Here is a 20,983-nt window from a genome sequence, read left to right on the forward strand (position 1 = left end):
TAGCACAGGGCTAGATTAAGTGCCCAGTAATTCAGGGCATATACTCTTCTTGCAGGAGGAACCAGCCAGCATTCATTGGCTTTCCAGTACTCATGTCAGGATGTCAGCTGGTTCACCACTAGCTTTAACTCCAATTCTGGGAGATTCAATTCCTTCTTCTGGCCTCCACAGGCATTTCACTAGTATGAATATGCCCATATTAAGATATACACAGACACTTATAATTAAAATAAATTAAAGTAGGAAGAAGGAAATGATACTGTTATTAAGAGAATTCCCCAGTTTTGTGTTTGCTGAATGAGATACTACAGAAATGAATGCTATGCAACAAACGGGAAACAGCTAGAAAAATCAAGTAAGAAAAAGAAATTTCAAGGACTAGAAGTGTCAGTATTTGAGCTGATACATTATTTATCATTCTGGACAGTTGGTGAAATCACTTGGGAAATGTGTACAGAGGCACATGGAACTGTTGAACTCTGAAGTTAACTAGACCTATTCCTATCATGTAGGATGTCTTTGAAATAGAGCAGTGTAGAGCAGGCGAAGTACAAGTGTGTTTCAGGAGAAAACAAAGAAAACACTGCAGAGCACCTCTTCTAAAGGAGTGGCCTACTGCTAGAGGCAACGTTAGTTCTGTGTGACTCTGGTGTTTTGGAGCATCCTTAGGCCTACCCCTCTGAACTGTAGCCATCTGTGTTCAGTAAATAGATAAGGTTGAAGAAAATAAAGTAACTCAAATGAGATCCTAAGTTTGTTTCAAAATTGCTATGGTAACTTAGTAACTAAACATGTCTAATGTAGAATGGTCAGCCTTGAAGCCATGTACACACAACCAACAAAAATGGATCCAGCAGGCTTTATTTATCCATATTTGTGTGTACACAAAATAATACATATTTATGTTTGTAAAGTTAATAATCAAAGAAAAAGACTCTTTCAACTTGGGAGGCTGGGTGAGAAGAAAGGTAAGTGTTCAAGGGAGGGTTGTTGGGACATACTTCTGTTTCAAGTAATAATGTATTAAATAACAATAACAATGTGGGAAGGAAAGGGTTTCCTTGATTTATAGGTTGCAGTCTGTCATCTAGGAACTCCAAGACATGAATTCAAGATAAGAATTTGAAACAGAAACCAGGGAGGAACTGGCTTACTGGCTTGTTTTTCATGGCATGCCCAGCTTGCTGTATTTTACACCTCAGGATTACGTGCCCATGGTGGGGTGGGTCCTACTGCATCTATCATTAATCTTCAAAATGCTTCCATAGATATGTGCACAGGACACAATGATGGGGGAAATTCCTCTGATGAGGTTCCCTCTTTATATGTGACTCTAGTTTGTGTCAACTTGACAAAAACAAACCAACAGAACTGAAGAAGATGAATTCTCAATTTGACTAAGGTGCAGAGACCTAGATGTGCTCTCCACCCCTACTCTTCATTAATTAGTTCTCTTCTTTCTTTCTTTCTTTCTTTCTTTCTTTCTTTCTTTCTTTCTTTCTTTCTTTGAAATAAGAGACTATATTGGAGATAAAATTTATATGTGACTATGAATTCACAATATGTTTCTAACAGAGAAAGACTGAAAAGAGGTGAAATTCATTTGACCTGGATAGGCCAAGGTACAGAGAATCCAGAAGTAAATTGCTGATCTCCATAAACACTGAAATTAGGGACCTAATTCATAATTATAGTGAAAGATAAAACTCTGGTTGTGCAAAGCTATCAGTTCATAGGGAACTGTGGGGAGCTGTCCTGGAGCAAGAGTAAGACTGAGATGTGCCCTAAATCCCACAAACCTCATCCTGAGACTAGTACGTGTTGAGGCTGCTCCCGCCACCCCGTGCTCTCTACCTATGTGCTCCATGCATAAACTATACCTTCTCTCCCGTCTCTGATGACAGTCACATAGTATGTTGCTAGATTACTCATGCAACTTCCTCTCTTCTGATAAGAACTTGCCCAGAAGGCTCCTGGAATTCCTCTTTAGGTAAATGAAGCATTCCCAGGCCTCCACTCTAGCCAATAACTTATATCTACCTTGGAATTCCCAACCCAGTCCCCAAATCCATATAGCCCTGTTCACCTCAATAAAGTTGAGCTGTCTTGCTGAAGCTGATTTTGGGGGTCTATCCATACCTCTGTTCTCACATCTTTCAAGCCCTGACTTCCCCCTCCTCCCCAGCTTCTGCTCCTTTTGCTCTTGAAGGCAGGTGACCAATAGTCCCTGGGGACAAGAGAAGGTCACAGGAACTCATTAAGAAGCCACAACAGTCAGGAAAAAGAATTACTGGTAAATAGTATAGAATTCGCTACTTAGAAAAATTATCATCTAGAAGTGTGCTGTTTATGGTAGTCATTTGATTCTCATGACTATTAAATGCATGAAATGTGAATCTGAGCTCAAATGTTCTGTTAACAGTTAAATATACCAAATATAAAAGAGGCAGCATAATATAAATGATTATACCATGAATCACATGATAATGTTATTTATATTTTAGCTTTAAATGGAAATATTTTTGCATATATTGGGAAAATTAATACATATATATGTATGTAATGAAAATTATTTTCATAAATTTCTTTTCTTTTCTTTTCTTTTATTTTATTTATTTTATTTTATTTTGTTAATATAGCTATGAGAATATTTAAAATTTAAAAGTACCTCATGGATTACAGCTGTGGTTTATATTTCTGTGAACAAGGTGGTCAAAAAATTGATTTATTCCAGTTAATTAGTCTTCTTTTTTTTTTTTATCATACACTGAAGAAAAAAATAAGACTGTATATTTCCATGGTTTTGATAGACAGTCTTATAATTTAATAATAAAAGTAGAATTCATTAAAGGACTGATAGCTAACATAAAACGTTGGGAATATATTTCAGCCCCATCTCTTCACAGATTCTATGTTTGGATTGGTGTGAAATTACAATTCTTTATTTGTCTCCACAATAATTGACATTATTCTGTTAACTTCAGTTCTAACTCCAACCTCCTCAATTATTATACCTTTAAATTTTAGCTCAATTTTTTAATTTATATTTATACTTATCTGTTTTGCATATATTTGCATATGTATATTATATATAACATATATAATATATCATATAATTTATATGTAATTTATATATGTAACATAATAATTAAGATATATAAATATATTTTATATGTATATACTCATACTTATTTATATGAAAATATATAACATATTTATGTATAATATATACTATATTTTATATAGTATAAAATATATTTATATTATTATATAAATAAAAAATTTATATATTTAGCTCAAACCCAAATTAAACTGAAGTGGTTAAGGCTCAAATGTAAAAGTTAAAACCATAAAGTTTCTAGAGAAATGCAAACAGGGTAAAAGTTTTGTGATATACAGCTTGGCAACAATTATTCAGAAATCATGCTCAAATACATGCAACAGGAAAAAATCAACAAAGGAGAGTGCAAAATATAATAAATATCTGACCTTGCTGTCATCAGATCTAAGTACTGGATACAAATCACCACACCTTCTTTAAAAAGCGCTGCATATGATCTATCAATGTCTGAAGAGAGGGCTGATAAAGCACCGACTGCAAATAAAGCACCCACAAAGCTCTTGTTCTCTACAGAGTCCTGCAAGATCAAATGTATATTGGGCATTATATGATTGGTTTAGAGCAGTGGTTCTCCACCTTGCTGTTCTGGTTTGTGTAAAAATGGACCCCATAGGCCCATAGGGAGTGGCCCTATTAGGAGTTGTGATCTTGTTGTAGTGTGTATGGTCTTCTTGAAGGAAGTGTGTCCCAATCCCTTCCTGCTACATGCCAGTTCAGATGCAGAACTCTCAGCTCCTCCAGCACCATGTCTGTCTGTGGGTTACCATGCTTCCTGCCATGACAATAACGGACTAAAGCTCTGAAACTGTCAATATACTCACATTAATTGTTTTCCTTTATGGCCCTTCCTAATACTGGGACCTTGGGTTCTTACGTTGTCGTGACTCCAGCCATAAAATTGTTTTTGTTGCTACTTTATAACTGAAATTTTGCTAGTTATGAATATGCAAATATCTGATATGCCTGATGATCTTAGGGGACTCCTATGAAAGTGTCCATGTTATAGTAGGCAATTAATGTTACATAAATCACCCAAGTGACAGCAGCATGCATTCCTAGCTACCTGCCCCAATATTCTAGGTTTCTGAATGAAAGACAATATAGCTGGCCTTCTATTTGAATATGCCTTAAACAGCTCAATGGCTGAGCCACTCCCAAACTTTCATGTTGTTAACGCCTCCCTCTGATATTCCCGAGTTATTACTTACTAAAATCTATATTCCATCTTTGTTATTCTAAACCCAACGGGAAGGGGGAGGGCTGGGGCCCTCTCTTCTCTGATGTGAACATGATTTTTATGCTTGCTGTTCTGCAGATTGTCAAGCCTAGATTTTATTCTTTTTCCGGTATGGCGATTCTCTGTCCCTTGCCTTCGAACCCTAAAGTCCTCATTCTGTTTCTCTGCCCAGTCATTGGCTGCCAGTAATTTTATTTACCAATTAGAACCAACTGGGGACAAGGACCTTCATTGTCCTACAGATGGATTCTTATACAACTTTGGAAACCCAAATAATGTAATACAAGCATTACAAATCCACAAACAGGTCTGTCCAGACCCCATAGATTGAGAACTGGTGGTTTAAACACATGTAAGAATTACTTCTTTTCTGTGATAAAATTTTTGTATCTTGATTCTCAAATGGCAGTAATAAAGACATTCTAAGAATCTGTACACACTACATCTGTCTTTCCCCCAATGGTTTTGCATATGGCATGCTGTTTGTCATAGCTAAATGAATGTGTCACATCAGACCATATAGGAAAAAGAACAGAGAAACTCAGTGCTAAAACACAAATGAAAAGTATTGAAATTCATGGATAATTAAAGGAATTTTCTTAAGCAGCTGTCTTTTACACAAATTAGTTTAATAGAAAGTGAGAATTTTTAGTGCCTTCTTAGATATGACCTTCATTTTGAAATACTAAGATATTATGAATTTCCCTGAAAATAAATATTATTTTGCTAAACAGTGGATTGCCATAAGAAAAATTTAATTATTCATATATAAGGTCAATTCTAAATGACCTGTTCAACACAACCAGCAAGTGAGATTATCTATGATACTGTCTACTGTGGTCTTTCTGAAAAAGAGGTATCCTGTTATTTTTTTCACAGCTTATCCACATACAAAAAAACTATACAATTTTTAAACATAACTTACACATATGGTATTTTGTTATAATAAAATTCCCATTAAAACTTTACTATAATACCCTAAAATAACCTTTTAAAATGACCAAATATATTGTCATGAGCTTAAAGTTGCATTTAAACAAATATGTTTTGGAGTGAACTGGGGAAGAGTAGGGGAAGGAGGTGAATATAGTCAAAACACATATAAAACTCTCAAAAAGTAATAAAAATTTGAAAACAAATAGGGAAAAATAAAGAAGCAAGAAAGAGAACACTCTTCACTAGCATTTGGGCATAATAAAATTTTGCAGGATATTTCTGAGGAGAAATTTACAAAACAATGACAAAGACCTGGATGAGAACAAAATGTGGCTAAATGATGTGTTTCCTTATGTATCATGATGCTGTCAGAATTACTGATTCCAGGCTCAAAGATTTCCTCTGATTCCCTGGTTTCTCTCGGTGTTACTGTCTCCTCTATAATGTAGCAAGAAAATGCAAGATATGTTTTTGAAATAAGCATATAAATTTCAAACAGTGTACATTCAAACTTTACTATATGTCTCCCCATATCCTCATCCATAAGTACAAAGCAGCAATTCCCACCCAGCTGGGATGGACTAAGGTGGTACATGTAAAAATTGCATCTCTGAGTTAAAACTAACATAATCAACTTACATTCATGCCACTTGTCTTGAGTCACACTGTAATAATTTTATTCGGGTTTTTCCACTTTTCATGTTTTTCTTTCCATCTCCTAACATGCCTCTGTTCTAAATTGTAGTTTGATCCAATTAAGCCTCCAGGGAATATTGCTTACTTTTCTCATTGGTGAGCCCAATTATACTTGACAAGAATTGACTTAAAGGAAGCAGGTCTATTTTCAACTTGTACTGGGAGATACAGTCCACTGAAGTAGGTGGTGTAGGTAGTGGTCACTTTGCAGATGTCAAGAAGCAGAGAAAGATGATGTTGTTGCTCTACTTGCCTTCTTCTTTTTTTATCAGTCTGGGACTCCAGTCTGTTGAAAGAGCCTCCATGTTAGTGTCATTCTTCTCATCTCAGTTAAGTCAATGTAGAAACTTTCTAACAGACATCTCCAACTCTACATCCTGTCAAATGACAATATTGGGCATCACACACAGTCATCCTGTAGCTTACCCTTTTGATGGCAACACTAAATTGGCACAATCTAAAGGGTCTCTTCAATTAGCTATCTCTAATATTATTCCTTTACTTCAGAATGCTGTCTAATAGTCCTCTGTTTACATATCTGTATTCTAAACTTAGATCCATCATATTTAATTCCTTCCTGTGTCTTTTCCAACTACCTCCAATTCAAAATTTCCTCTAGAATGCATGTGTGTATGTATATGTATATAATGTGTTACATATATATGTATATATTGTGCAGTTTAGGTATATAGAGTTCATTGTATGTCACTTGGCCACAAGAAAGCTGTCAAACATAAGTAAGTGCTTGTTTCAGATGCCTTGCTCATTTTTAATTGTATATATATATATATATATATATATATATATATATATATATGTGTGTGTGTGTGTGTGTGTGTGTGTGTGTGTGTGTGTGTGTGTGTGTTTATAAGTATGTATATGTGACCACACATATGCGCACGTGTGCGCACATGCACACACACACACAGTAGAGGCTAGAGATCACTCCCAGGTATCTCCCTCTAATACTTTGGATCTTTTATTAGAAACAAGATCTTTCACTAAAATTCCAGGTTTGTGTTTCAGCTAAGTCAGTTGGCCAGGTACTTTTCAGGGTCCACCTGTCTCCACCCCTAGTGCTAGAGTAACAACACATGCGTCAGTCATTTGTGTGAAAGCTTTGGATCCAAACTCAAGTTCTTGTGCTTGAGCAAAAAACAGTGTACCCCTTAAGCCATCTCTCCACCACATTTCTAATTATATATAATAAATTACTCTACTGGACAAAATGAAGATAATATTGATAAGTAAAATTCAATCTCTGTACATCAGCTATTTAGTGGATTGAACATAAAGATTAAGAATCACACCAAGATATGAATATTTTCATCAGAGTTTTACGTGAGGGGAATGGAGGGAAAGGAGGGAACTATAAAGTCACCATTCAAACATTGGCTAAGGGCTAAGATTTCGATGTGGCTTAAGGATGTGGCTTCAAGGCTTCTTACACTGAAATCGCATTTCTATTTTGAGTGTTTTAAAGAGTGGAAATATAATCTATGATGCTTATTGAAAAGGCCCTTGGGAAATGATTAAGCCTGGATAAGGGCATCAAGGCGGTGCCTCCATGATTAATCAATTCTTGGCCTAATGCTTTTACAAATAAATCATAAAAAGGTAAAGATACACCAAATAAACATGTGTATTTCTTTCTTGTCTCTTCTGTACCCTGTTTTAGGCTAGGACTGTGTTAGCATGAAGAGCTTCACCAATTTGCTTCCCAGTCTTGAATCTTCAGAGTCAGGAGCCAAAATTAGTGTCTTTTCTTAAAAAACAAACAAACAAAAAAACAAACAAACAAACTCAGTTTGTGATTTCTGTGTCACAGACAACTCCCTCTTCAATAAACTGAAAAAATATCCTTAATAACATATAATGCATATTAGTTAGTAATTATTATTAACGCGCTACAAAAAGTTTCTTGGAAGAATATTAAACCTCAAGTATTATTTGAGGTGATTTTCAGGATTAGCTAATGTATTATTTGCATGAGTTGCATGTGGGAAACAGTGGTTCTTCAAAGGTCACATAGGAGAGCTGTGATAGACAGTCAGTTACCTACACAGTGAGCCTCCTTTGTAAGCTTTGTAAATGTGAGGCAGGTCTCAAATTCAAACCATCTGTCACTGTGCCCTTTCTGAGTCTTTCCTCCATGAAAGTTTGTTTACAGATGTTATCTCTGAGCGAGGAGCCCTTGAGCTGCTTTTATTGGAGGCAGCAAACTTACTTTCTGGAGAGTTTTGATTTTGGCTACCTATCTTGTCATGTCTGAGAGAGAGAGAGAGAGAGAGAGAGAGAGAGAGAGAGAGAGAGAGAGAGAGAGAGAGAGAGAGAGAGAGATTTAAAAACAATTCTAAGTATAACTGAGGATGATATTATAGGGACTGGCTGGTCTTCACTGGCAGAAAAACATAACCAATCAGAACTTGGATGGTTGTGATGGTCAGATCACACACAGGACTCTCAGCATTAGAATCAAGCAGTGACTGAAGACACAGAAAGTAATGTTAAAGATAGAGACTTAGAACTTCTGTAGACTAAGAAATAAAACTTACTGACTACGTATCCAGACATTTTGAGTCTACAGTGATAAGATGTATTCACGGAGAAGGAAGGATATGGGGGAGGGAAGGTGGAAGAGAAGAGGCATAAGGAAGGAATGCTAACATTTCAAGGTAGCTGCTGGGCCTCAGTCCTTTAGGTAATAGTCCCTTGAGTGTTGAGTAACAGGGTCTTCATCCTGCAAGATCCCCCTCCAGAAATAGCATTGTGACAGATGCTCTCTCCCTCTGAAGGCTGTCAACTTTTGGAAAATTTTCAAGAATCCCAAACTTTAAATCTCTTCATACAACAACAAGCCTGTTTCCCGTAGGTCAAATCTTGTGTCTTTATAGCTACGAAATCTTAGTCCCAGTGTTTATAGCCTAGAGTTTTACTAGAGTTCTAGTCAAAATTTCCTTCTGTTTCTTTCCAGTGTGGTCAGCATTGTTCCAGGGGCTTTTTCTATGCACTCTTTTCCCAAGGATAAAAAAGTTTTAATAAACATCTGTGGTGGCAATTTGAGAGAATACAGAGGAAATACAAATCATAATTGTTGATGATATGATGAAGCATTCAAACAAAGAGAGAACACTGTTGTAATACTAATTGCTTTACAAGAAGAAGAGGAGAAGAGGAGGAAGAGGAGGAGGATGAGGATGATGATGATGATGAGGACAAGTAGGATGAGGAAGACCATAACAGAAACAAAACACTTCTTTATAAAATTACCCAGCCTGAGATCTTCAGACAAAGCAAAAGAAAATAGACTAAGACAGATCTCAAAATTTGAGGGGAAGAGACTATTCAGTTTCAAAGCAACCATGGATTGGTCTTGTGACTGGAGTAAGTGTGTCATGATCTCAGGGTTTTCTTGTTGTTGTCTAGTGTTGTGTGCATAAATGTGTGTGTGTGTGTGTGTGTGTGTGTGTGTGTGTGTGTGTGTGTGCATGCACAGGGATATGCCCCACGCTGACATTAACTCTTTTACTTGATCATTTACTACTTATTTTATTGAGGTATGGTTTCTCACGGACCCTGCAGCTCACCAATTGCAGTCAGTCTAGGTAGCCAGCTTGCTCAGATATCATCTGTCTTTGCCACCCAAGTGACAGGATCTATTTGACCACTATGTCTACCAGGCACTTCTATGAGTCCGTGGGATTCTAACTCTCTGGTCCTCATACTTGTAAAATAAGTGCATTATCCATTGAGCCATCTCCTCAGCCTCAGATTTGAGTATTTACATAATAATTTCTATACCTTTAGAGTGGATTAAGGGTGGGTGGGCAATAACATATTGATGTTGCTAAGGCCTCTAATAGCTGAGCCAATGCTTGGGAGATAGGCTAGAATCTTCTATGTCAAGATTTCAAAATCAGGAAGGCTTTATTTTTATTTATTTATTTATTTATTTATTTAATTTTTTAAGTCAGAAACACAATATTTAAGTAAACTAAAAATTTCATTATACTCTGATATGAGAGCTTCTGTCCATGATTCATGTACATAGTTTACTAGCAGCTCACTAATGTAGATGAGGTGTGTCATGGCAGACATTCCCACAGACCAGAGGCTCTCAAACTTCCTAATGTCACATCCCCTTGCTATGGTTCCTCATGTTGTGGTGACCCCCCCCAACCATTATTTTTTTTTGCTATGTTGTAACTATAATTTCACTACTATTATGAATTGTAATGTAAACATCTGTGTTTTAGGCTGGTCTTAAGCAAGCCCTGTGGAAGAGTCATTCAGCCCTCCCAAGGATGTTGTAACCCACAGGTTGAGAACCACTGCCAAAGTCCTTTTTAAAGTTTATCCCTAAATGTGGGTAAACTTAGATCGATTGTTTTGTCCTCTTTTGTGGTTAGTGTTCAGTAAAATGTTTTTGCATGGTTACTGCCAAGGAGCTCTGTTGGTAGAAAGCAGCCCTTGTGCGAGGAGCAACGGTGACCTGCATTGTTTTGTTGTTTCTGTTGTTGTTACAAATTATTCTTCATACTGAGAGTAGGAATTCATGACTGAGTGTGAGAAGAGTCATGCTCTGGGAAACATGGGAGTATAGGGGCTTTGGGCTGAGCTTATACAGCCAGTATTTGCAAAAAGTGTATAAGGCAATGTTTTACTATTTCGAGCCTCTCCCTGAATGTTCATGGGAAAATGGGAAATCATTTCAACTTGCGTGAAGCAGGACTACTTCTTCTTTTTCTATTAGTTCCCTTCCCTAAGAATTTTCAGAGGTCTGGCATTGGGAATAGTTTCCATTACAGTCTTCAGTTGAGCAGTTTTAATTGGTTCATTTTGTTCTTTAACACCATACATGTATTCTTTCTCTTTCTACCCCATGACTCTCCCTTGGATCTTTCTTTTCCCTGTCACCTCCGACCTATATCCTTTGGAGCATATTCTAGTTCTCACTTATACTTTGAATCTGCTGTTTCTCTGACATAGGGCTATGGAGGTAACACATGGTAGGAGTCTAGTGATTTTCTAATTAAAGACGTGAGACACCTTCCCCTAAAAGTCTCCAGTATAGTCTCCTTTTGTTTGTTTGGCTTATGAATTCCAGTATTTTCATCTTACGTTTCATATAATTTCTAATTCATCTAGTTATGCTATGAAACAGGGGAGGGGCGTCTTTTGTTGTTACTTTTTTAAAATTTACAATTACCATTGAGACTAAAAAACATTGCCTTGTCAAACCATTTTTATTGCAATGATTGGTCAAAAAAAAAAAAAAAAGTTTTTGAGATCCTTATGCAGTGAGCTCTCCAACAAATGGCTACAGAATCCTAGGGGCATAACCTGCAACTCTACAGTTCTAAGAAGTGAGAAAAGCCTGGTGAGAAATCTTCAAAATCAGTGTCTCATAGGCAGGGACAATGCTTCTGAAAGTCTTGTAAACTTTTGATAAAGCCTTTGACAAAGTTTGACCCATAAATGTCAGTCTGAGACAATGTCTACGTGTCGGACCCCCAGGGCTGGCTCAAGGAATTGATTTAACAAGGTTAACGTGATAATCTCTTTCTCATGAACTTCCTGTTATTGACTCCCCAAGGAAAGCAACCAAGAGAGCTGTGACAAAAGACAATGTTGTTAAAATCGCAGCAGATTTCTACAAGGGATAAGTGTGATGAATACAATCACATAATCAAAAGCATCCCTGAATGGGACTCTGAGGAGGCAAGAGTCACCAAGCACTTGGCTGCATGATAAAAAGTTAATTGCTACTGAAATCTGGTGGGAGAAAAAAAAAAAAAAAAACAAAAAACCAAGACTCCAAACAAGAACACTCAGGGCTGTCAGGGGTTTGATTTATTTCTGAATTAAGGCTTTTGGGTTTTAGCCAGGAGAGATACTACTATAAACTTGGTTGGACCTTCTGGGCTGAGTTTCCCCAAATAACAGTAGGCACTCTGTCAGTAAACAAAAGTTGCACTTCTGTATGATCTGCTGCCACCATGGAGAGAGGAGAAGCCTTAGAGAATCTTATCAGAGTCTCAGCTTGTCAGAGGTAAGAAAACACAAGGGTGTCAGTCAACATTCAAAGAGTTTTAAGATGGGTCTTTTGAGAAAGAAGAACTGAGGAAAATTAGGCAGACAGCTCATGGGTTAGCTCTTTAGGGTTGGCTGGTAGACGTAAAACTTCCTATCAAATATTAGTGTATATAAATTCTATTAGTGATTAAGAGGCCTGTCAGAGTGAGAACATTATTTCCCTTTAATACGTTGATTTGTTGGCATGTCCTGAGGCCAACAGCAAACCTAAATTGTTTGCTTGCTAGCTTATCTTTCTCTGACCAGTGTTTTCTTAGAGAGATTAATAAAGCGTGTTGACTTATTCTATCAAGTTTATGCCTGGTGATAATTCTCGGAACCTATAGTTTTAATGAGGAAAAGATGGTATTTCAAACTGAAAATTATATAATAGTAAAGAAAAAATTAGTAACATTTACAGTCCGAAATAGGAACAAAGACCAGTATTATGGGATAATTCTAAAATTTGCCCTCATGCATGTTTTTCAATGTTAATGAAGAAGCTAAAATGCCATTTATAATGAATGCTGCACACAAATAATTAGTTGTAATAATTAGCCCTTTAGGTGCAAATACTACTGTACTTCTAACATATACATCATTTATATGGCATAACTACGTAGACTATGGTTATAAATTATTAAAAATTATATTTGCAAACTATAAAACACAAATAATTTTTAGTTAAAGACAAATTTGTAAAAATAAAAAAAATAGCTATTATGGTGTCAAGTTTTGGTTGTCAACTTGACTGCATCTAGAATCAACTGAAACAGAAGATGCTAGATAATCTATGTGGGGTTTTTTTTTTCAACAGATTATATGAAGCAGGAAGACCCACCCTAAATATGGGCACCACTTCCTGGTGGCAGCCCAGATAAAAAGACATAGCCAGAGAAAACTTTCTTTTTGCCTGCTTGCCTTCACTATCCACAAGTTCATCTCTTCTGCTTTTAGAAATCCACAGATAATCCTTCATGGATATCACAATTCATTTTTTAGAAATTCCAATGGAGACTGAAGACCAGCACTCTCCCAGGACTCTTCCAGATTGTGCTAATAAGAAATTAGGTTTCATGGACTGAACAACTTGTGGTTCTCCAGTGTGGGACAATCATTGTTGGACTTTTCAGACCACATACTGTAGTCCATATACATACACACAAACACACACATATATATGCGTGTGTGTGTGTGTGTGTATTCACCCTATTAGTTATTAGTTCTGGACCTTTACACAACCCTTACTAATACAGGTTATGGTATCAAGAGTGAAGTAACTGTTATGCTGGACATGACCATGTTCTTTTCAGGGTGATAAGAACCCTGTAGCATAAGTTTTGAGCTTAGGGCTAGAGAAGGGCTATGAGTGCTTGGATGGTAATGAATTATTATAGTAATCTGGAAGATAGGAGGCATTAGGAAACATGTTGGCAATGGAGACCTGACTTGCAAAATTTTAGAGGGAAGTAAATACACTTAGAGCCATTCATATGATATTTTGGATTCAGGATCCTCCGCAGAAGTAAAACCTTGACTGGACAATCGATGATGGTTAGCTGGGGCCACAGAATCAGCTGTGATTAATAAGAGACCAAGATCATTGTTGTGAAATCTTTTTTGGATAATATTTCCTTGGGATCAGCAAAGAGATTCTGTGGTCCCAAGGGATCCAGAGCTTCCTCTCAAGCTGGCAGCTGAAGTTGGTAGTGTTGTCTAAATGCTGTTGACTTTAGAAGCATAGAGTGTTAGTATTCTGTCTAAACTCCACCTCCACAGTTACCTGGCAACAGCCAGGTATGCTCCGCCCCACAGTTACCTGGTAACCGCCAAGTAGGCCTGATCCACTATAAAAGGGGCTGCTTGCCCCCTCCTCACTCTCTTACTCTCTTCCTCTTACTCTCACTCTCTTACTCTCTTACTCTCTCTCTTACCCTCTTGACTCTGTCCCCTCCCCCACCTTCCTCTCTCTCCACGTGGTCATGGCCAGCCTCTACTTCTCTTCTCTCTTATCTCTTCCACGTTTCTCTCCCCACCTTTGCCCTATCCCCTGAATAAACCTCCTCCCCCTTGGAACCGTGTGGTCTGGAGTGGTCTGTTCTGAGCTGCGGTCGGATTTCTTAAAACTAACATAGAGGATATAGGATGGATAGGTCATGAATTCATTCTTCCTTCTTGGTTTCAGAAATCCACAAAGGCCATGTAATGTGTGACAGGAGAGTCTAGGTATGTAGGGAACCCTGTGAGGCCACTATATGAAGCCGTGAAAGTAAATCATTTGTTTCAGACCCAAAGATGTTGGAGATACCAGAGACTTGAGTCATCTGCCTATAAAGTGGAACCAGACCAAGAGAGTGCTGTATGTTGCATGTAGCAAAGTTAGAGAAGCAAAATCATCTATCCCTTGTTGACACTGAACACGGAGTGGCAAGATTTGCAGTCTGCCCTGCTAAGGTTTGGTCTTGCTTTGATCCAGGTTTTTCTCATGATTCCTCCGTTGTTCTTTTGGCAAAGGTAATGTGTATTCTGTTCCCCTGCATGATGGAAGTAGGCAATTTACAGGGTGCTACAGTTAAGAGACTGCTCCAATCTTAGAAGACACTTTGGACTTTTAAACAGTGTTGCAACTGTCAAAGACCTTGGTGCAATGCTGAGGTAAGACTAAATGCATTTTCTAGTATTAAATGGACATAAGCCAATAGGGCCAGGGAGTGGAATGAGGTAGTTTGGGATTGTCTTCCATAGGCTCAGGAATTAACACTTGATTCCTGGTTGGTGGTGATGTTTGGGGAAGTTCAGGTGGAGTCACCTTGCTGGAAGAAATATGTCACCATAGTGACAGTTGGGGTGTGATGCTCAGTGCCTTTTCCTACTTCTGCTTTGATCTCTCTGCTTCCTACTTCTGTTAAAGATGCGCTATCTCTGCTTCCTGCTACTGGAGTCTCATTGAACTCTAATTCCTCTGGAAACATAAACCAAAATAAATTCTTCCTTCCACAAATTGCCTTGGCTATTGGATTTTTTTTATCACAGCCACAGAGAAGTAACTAATACAAAAGTATTTAAACCTTCTTACAAAATCAATAACAAAAAGCAAAACAAAACAAAAAAACCCTTATAGGTCAAAATTTGCAAATACAAATTAAGCAGAATTGACACTAAAACTTGTAGTTTTAAGTTGTGTTCCTTAGAGTCTAGAGTCATGAAGCAAAGTAATTTGATCATTCAATTATTAAAGTTTGAATTACAACCACAAAATAAAACCAAGGAAGCCAGAAAGAAATTGAAATCAGCTATAGATTAAACAAAAGGAAATGGACAGAATCTAATGAATGTTAAAGCCAGCACATTGTATTGAAGGTTCATAAAGGCACATAAAGCATGTGTTGAAATCACTGTTTGTTAGGGCCTGAAGCCGTCCCCTAAGCTTGGATCATATTCTTGCTGAAGTACTATATAGAAGTGTTAACAACCTCTTAAGAGGTACTGTCTAAAAACTGGCAATATCTTAGTCTTAAATTTACCTAACCTCTCATCCATCTTCAAGGATGGATACCAATAGTTCCAAGATTCCCCAAATAGTTAGATCTTATGGGTCAATTTGCTCATCAATGGGAGCAAACCTTGGTCCCACATGGGAGTCATTACTCCACTGAGGGAATCGGGGTCATCTCCAACCTTAAGTGTGTGAAGTTGTCTCTGGACAGGACCCAGTGCAAAATGAAGTGACTTTGCAAGCAGTAATGATTTCTGCTTTGCCGCCACAACTTCAAGGAGAACCTTCAAGAAGAAACAACTCAAATAATAAAACACACAAACAAGCTTGATTAAGATTGCTTGATTATAGTTCTTGTCCCAGGCCTTCCTTCTCCTGTATAAGCAAGAAGCTCTTATCAGTCCGCAGTACAAGGCCTACTATCTTCCCAGTGTGATCACACTGGGAATTCCTTTCTTGCATCACTACCACTTGTGACAGGTGACAGGTGACTGGTGTTGGAATTTGGTCCAAGGGAGACTCACTAACTCTGATAAAAAAAAAAAAAAGTGGACATAGATATGTAGTTATTTTCAATCAAACACTATGGTCAAAAAGATTAGAAAAACAATAGCTACAAGAAACTGGAGGTAATATGCAAATGTTACCCAATTCTCCCATCTCAATTGCTACTAATGAAGTAATAGTTCCTGGAAAACAAAACAAAACCAACAAACAGTGAAATGCCCCCCCCCTTTCCTTTAGGTGTGCTTTAAAAATAACAGTAATGATGGATCTTAAAGATCTTGCAGAAAGTCATTGATCAAAAAAAAATCAAACGTAAAACAGTAAAAAAAAAAAGATGTTTTTAAATTTCAAAATCTGTAATGGTTCATTTAACTTTTTAGGTGTTAAGCAGGGGAAAAAAGTCCTAGCAACTCTTTAGTTTTACTTTCTAAACCATCTTATTCTTTAAAAACTGTGTATTGCTAAATAATGTATATTAATAACAAATATATATTTGTTATTAATATATATTATATATTATATACATATATGTATATATTTGTTATTAATATATACTATGTATAATATTATATACTATACTATAATATATAATATGTATAATAATATATAATATGTATAATATTATATATAATATAATATGTATATATAATATATACTATATTAATATTAATATATATGTATGTATAAATGTATGTATATATGTATATATATAAAAACTTATTTTAAAACCTAAGCTAAATGCATGGTAGGTAGGATTCTAACACTGGACTATGTGGCCAGCCCTAATGTATTGGTTTTAAGGAGTACTAATGTTTCTTTTATTTAACCAGTTCTTGCTACAACTTTATTTACGTAAAACAGTAATAGCAATAGGAAGATAAATATAAGTGGAATGTATGTGCTAAATACATTTTAAAAAAAATTTCTGTCACTAATTCATTTTGATACATGTTAAATTTGTTGATTTTATGGTATTCATACCATGCTACACCCTGAGGCTGTAAGAAATGTGTCAAGTTCTCAGTGTGGGCTATCTATCTGAGGTGTTCTGACATCCGAGCCTTTTCCCAGAATTCCCTAAATCCTGGTGGTGTGTCCAAGCATCTGTTTTTACAACCGCCCTTTGTGACTCCAAGTGCAATAAAAGTTGAGAACCACTGTACTGGGACAAGATTACAAGGACACTCTATTTCTACTTGAGTCAAAAGGCAGTCAGTTCAACAGGAACATAGCAAGAAGCGAACATATTGAGAAAGTCAAGCTCCCAAATTACCTCAGCATGTTTGATGGGCTGACTGTGCCATCAAAGGTAGAGCTTCCTCATGATAAACAACTCCTGCCACAGATGCAGAGTAAGGCAGACGTGACTAAATCGCAGTACACACGTAAATTTCTTGAGGAATCTGGTCAACTTTAAGAGTTCTTTGCATCAACAGTATGACTTGGCTGCCAGAAAATAAACTAGGTCCAAGGCTATATCAACAAATGCTTGCTCTCTAGACAAGGAAGACCCACCCCCACTTTTTGTTTTGCATGCTTCATTGGGGTATTTTAAGTATGGAGCCATGTTCTGAACGGCGTACTTTATGAACGTAAACTTAGCGTGATGGATGAGGATAATTAGATCTGTCGGATTAAAATAAAAAGGAATCTTTCACTGGTAGGAAAAGTAGCCCTGGGAGAACGTGACAAATATTTCTAAATATCTGAAAGGGACTAACATGTGGAATTTAGATTAGATGAAATGTGCAAAATACCAAAGTCAAAAAGCAACGGATAGTTGGAAGGAAGAATCAGTGATGTCAGTTTTCCATCCATAAAGGGAGAACACAGCCAGCAATCACTGTGTGGAGCATTCACTGTTTGCAGAGGCATTTAAGCATTCACATAAATGTTGGGCAAGGAGACCTTCAGGTCATAGGATTTGAATCACAAGGAAACGTCTTCCTCCCACTACAATATTATGGCTTTTTAACATCAGTGTACTCAATACAGTTTTTGAATAGACAAAATCCTTCATGTTTTGCATGCTGATGAAGCTGCGTAAACGAAACTTCTGCCATCTGCCCACCTGCCCGAAGAGGAAAAAGGTTATTATCACCATGAAGACCGCAAAGTCCCTAGGTGCTCTTCCAGAGAACAAATGCATCACAGAACTTTTCTCTTTCAGCATATGAATTGTCCCATGCATCCTCTTTCTCTTGGAAATGGAAGGTATGTCTTACAGAAACTGTTAGGGCGTGTCTGTGTCTCTTTCAGTGTTCTTCAAGATTCTGGCCCATCTGTCCGTCTGCTGGAAGTTTAGGTCTTCCTGAATATCACTAAGATTATAGTATGAATCTCAATAGACTGCCCTGTATTCTGAGATGTACCGCATTACATTCTTGCTTCAAGTAACCTAGAAAACAGTGGAGGGGTGGTTCCTGGTACCATGGCTCCAAACATCTCTGCTATAATGGTGACTTTTTTTTTTTTTTTTTTTTTTTTGAACTCTCAGGCCGGTTCCAAACTTTTCAGGTCTTTAAGGATTAAGAATGCATGGAGTAGGACTTTATCCCAAGGAGTTGCCAGGGCTGAAGCGAAGCATGCATGCATCTCCTACCCACTGTACCTGCGCCCCCCCACCCTCCCCCCCCCGCAGTCCCTCATCTTTCTAGCTGCTGAGCTCAGTCATGTGGCCTCTAAAACTGGTCCTGCAGAGAGAGACCCTGTCCCTAGACTTAACTTGACCTCCTGCCCCCACCCCTACTCCCCAGCAGAGCAGGGAGAGAAGGGCAGAGAAAGGGAAAGCGAGGAGAGTGGATGGAGGTGGGGCTGGAGGGAAAGCTTGGGGCTGGAGGGAGCGAGCTTCCGAGGGAAAGAGAGGGGAGGGCAGACTGGGCTCGGCACGCTCCCTCCCTCTCGCCGCTTTCTCTCACATAAGCGCAGGCAGAGGGCGCATCAGTCATGCCCTGCCCCTGCGCCCGCCGCCGCCACCGCCACCGCTCGGCCCCGCGCGCGCAGGAGGCTCGAGCGCCCGGGAGCTCGCGGGCCTCGCCGCCGCCGGGCGCCCCGCCGCCCTCCTCCCGCCCCCCGGCTCCGCCGCCACCACCGCCTCCTCCAGCGGCTCCCGCGGCCCGGCTCCTTTCACTTCGGACGAGGGGAGGGAGGAGGGGGACGAGGCGACCCGAGGGCTCCTCGGGACTAGTGGAACATCGCGGGGTGACTTGGGCTTAACCACCCCACCCCCCCTTCTTTGCAAAACGCCCAAAACAAAACCGCGATCGGCGGAGCCGGCCCCCGGGCGCCCTCGCTTCACCTCGCCGGCCGCCACCGAGGGCAGTTCGGATGTCCGGTTTCCTGTGAGGCTCGTACCTGACACCCGGAGCCTCTCCCCGGCGCGGGCTGCCATAGCCGAGGGCAAAAGTTGGGAGCCGCCGAGCCCCGGGAGACGCTCGCCCAAGGGGGATCCCCGGGAGAAAATCACGGGACTGGGACGAGGAGCGGACCTCAGCCTCGAGCCCCAGCCTGCGCCTGCCAGCGGACCGGCCTCCCTGCTCCCGGTCCATCCACCATGCACTTGCTGTGCTTCTTGTCTCTGGCGTGTTCCCTGCTCGCCGCTGCGCTGATCCCGGGTCCGCGCGAGGCGCCCGCCACCGTCGCCGCCTTCGAGTCGGGACTGGGCTTCTCCTCGGAAGCGGAGCCCGACGGGGGCGAGGTCAAGGTAGGTGCACAGGACCCCCGTCGGGGTTGGGCTGAGGATCCAAGGCTCCCAAGCCCTGGACTGTGTTTGGGCTTGGCTTTACCGGCTCTACAGAGAACCTGCCGTGGAGAGTGTGTGCATAATTATTTATTTAACCTTTGGATCCAAAGTTAGAGATTGGTGCACGCTTTCTTGGAGCAAAGTTTCTCTTCTATTTCTTCCCCCCAGTGGAAAGCTGTTACTAGAAAGGAAAGCAACGTAGAGGAGGGAAGGGCCCAAAGAGGTGTCCAGGCTCACAGATTTGTTCTCCTTCACAGTGGTCTCTTGCCAACAGGGGAGCTTGAACACTGCCCTGGTGGCATGGCTCCAGAGAGGATTTCATTGCTGTAGGAAATGCTCTTTTCTTTTCCTGGCTGGTTTTGGACTCCAAAGAGCTTCTGGGGTGTGTGACTAGACAACAGAGGTTTATGCTCCTGGAGTGTTTATAGCAGGAGCCCCGGGCTCTATGAGTTAGTTTGGGAAAAGTGTAAGTAAACTTAGAAACTGGGCTTAAAGGTTTTGGATTTCAGAATTAACTTGAACTTGCTCAAATCTAAGATGCAACAGAGATTGGAATCTTTTAAATCATTGTCAAGTGAGATTTATTCCCCAACTTTATCAACTCTGTTCCTAGACCTTGGCTATAAGATACTAAAACTCAAAACATCAATTTGTTTTATTTTGTTTTTAAGTAAAATAGCGCCTTTCCTAAACACATTAAGGGGCTTTTGAAGACATTCTTATTCTCAGACTCTTATCTTATTCTGCTGTACTTCTCACTTGAACCTTCTAAAGAATATGTTTATAACATCTCAAAGTTTATAGTTGCAGTAATAGTTGAGATCTTGAACTCCTGAAAAAGTTTTGTGTTTAAGGCACTTCGAAGTATCCCCTGGCTAGAAGCAGACTGAAGTGGTTTATTGTAGCTGAGTGCAAGTGGAAAAAAGAATAAGAAAGAAGGGGGTGTGTATTATTCTCAACTTTCAGTTGACTTTATTGGTGAACATACACAGAATGTTCAGAGGTCAAATCACCTTCCCTTCAAGGTTTGTCTGAGATAAATTTTAATATGGACAAGGCTAGGTTGTAAAATATCAAATTACCATTGTGTCTACATTTGGTAAAAATACAAATACCGGAATTTGCAGTCCGTTATGAGAACTGCAACATTCAGCACACACTTATTACTGTACA

The 20,983-nt window shown here is 39.1% G+C and overlaps 1 protein-coding gene and 1 long non-coding RNA gene across 2 annotated transcripts in view; one reads left to right on the top strand and one right to left on the bottom strand.

Annotated features, from left to right (window-relative positions):
- Positions 1 to 5,791: 5,791 nt before the first annotated feature.
- LOC143434699 (uncharacterized) lies at positions 5,792 to 19,562 on the bottom strand. The gene is made up of 2 exons (XR_013104411.1): positions 19,423 to 19,562; positions 5,792 to 6,276 (listed from the first exon to the last, which is right to left on the bottom strand). It is a non-coding gene; the product is annotated as an uncharacterized LOC143434699 (long non-coding RNA).
- Vegfc (vascular endothelial growth factor C) overlaps positions 18,933 to 20,983 on the top strand; it is a 96,148-nt gene continuing 94,097 nt past the window's right edge. The window contains exon 1 of the mRNA XM_034519819.2: positions 18,933 to 19,771. Within this exon, the coding sequence (XP_034375710.1) occupies positions 19,622 to 19,771 (150 nt within the window). The 5' untranslated portion in view covers positions 18,933 to 19,621. The remainder of the gene's footprint in view (positions 19,772 to 20,983) is intronic.

This window comes from Arvicanthis niloticus, chromosome 16 (assembly GCF_011762505.2).
Source record: "Arvicanthis niloticus isolate mArvNil1 chromosome 16, mArvNil1.pat.X, whole genome shotgun sequence".
NCBI lineage: Eukaryota > Metazoa > Chordata > Mammalia > Rodentia > Muridae > Arvicanthis > Arvicanthis niloticus.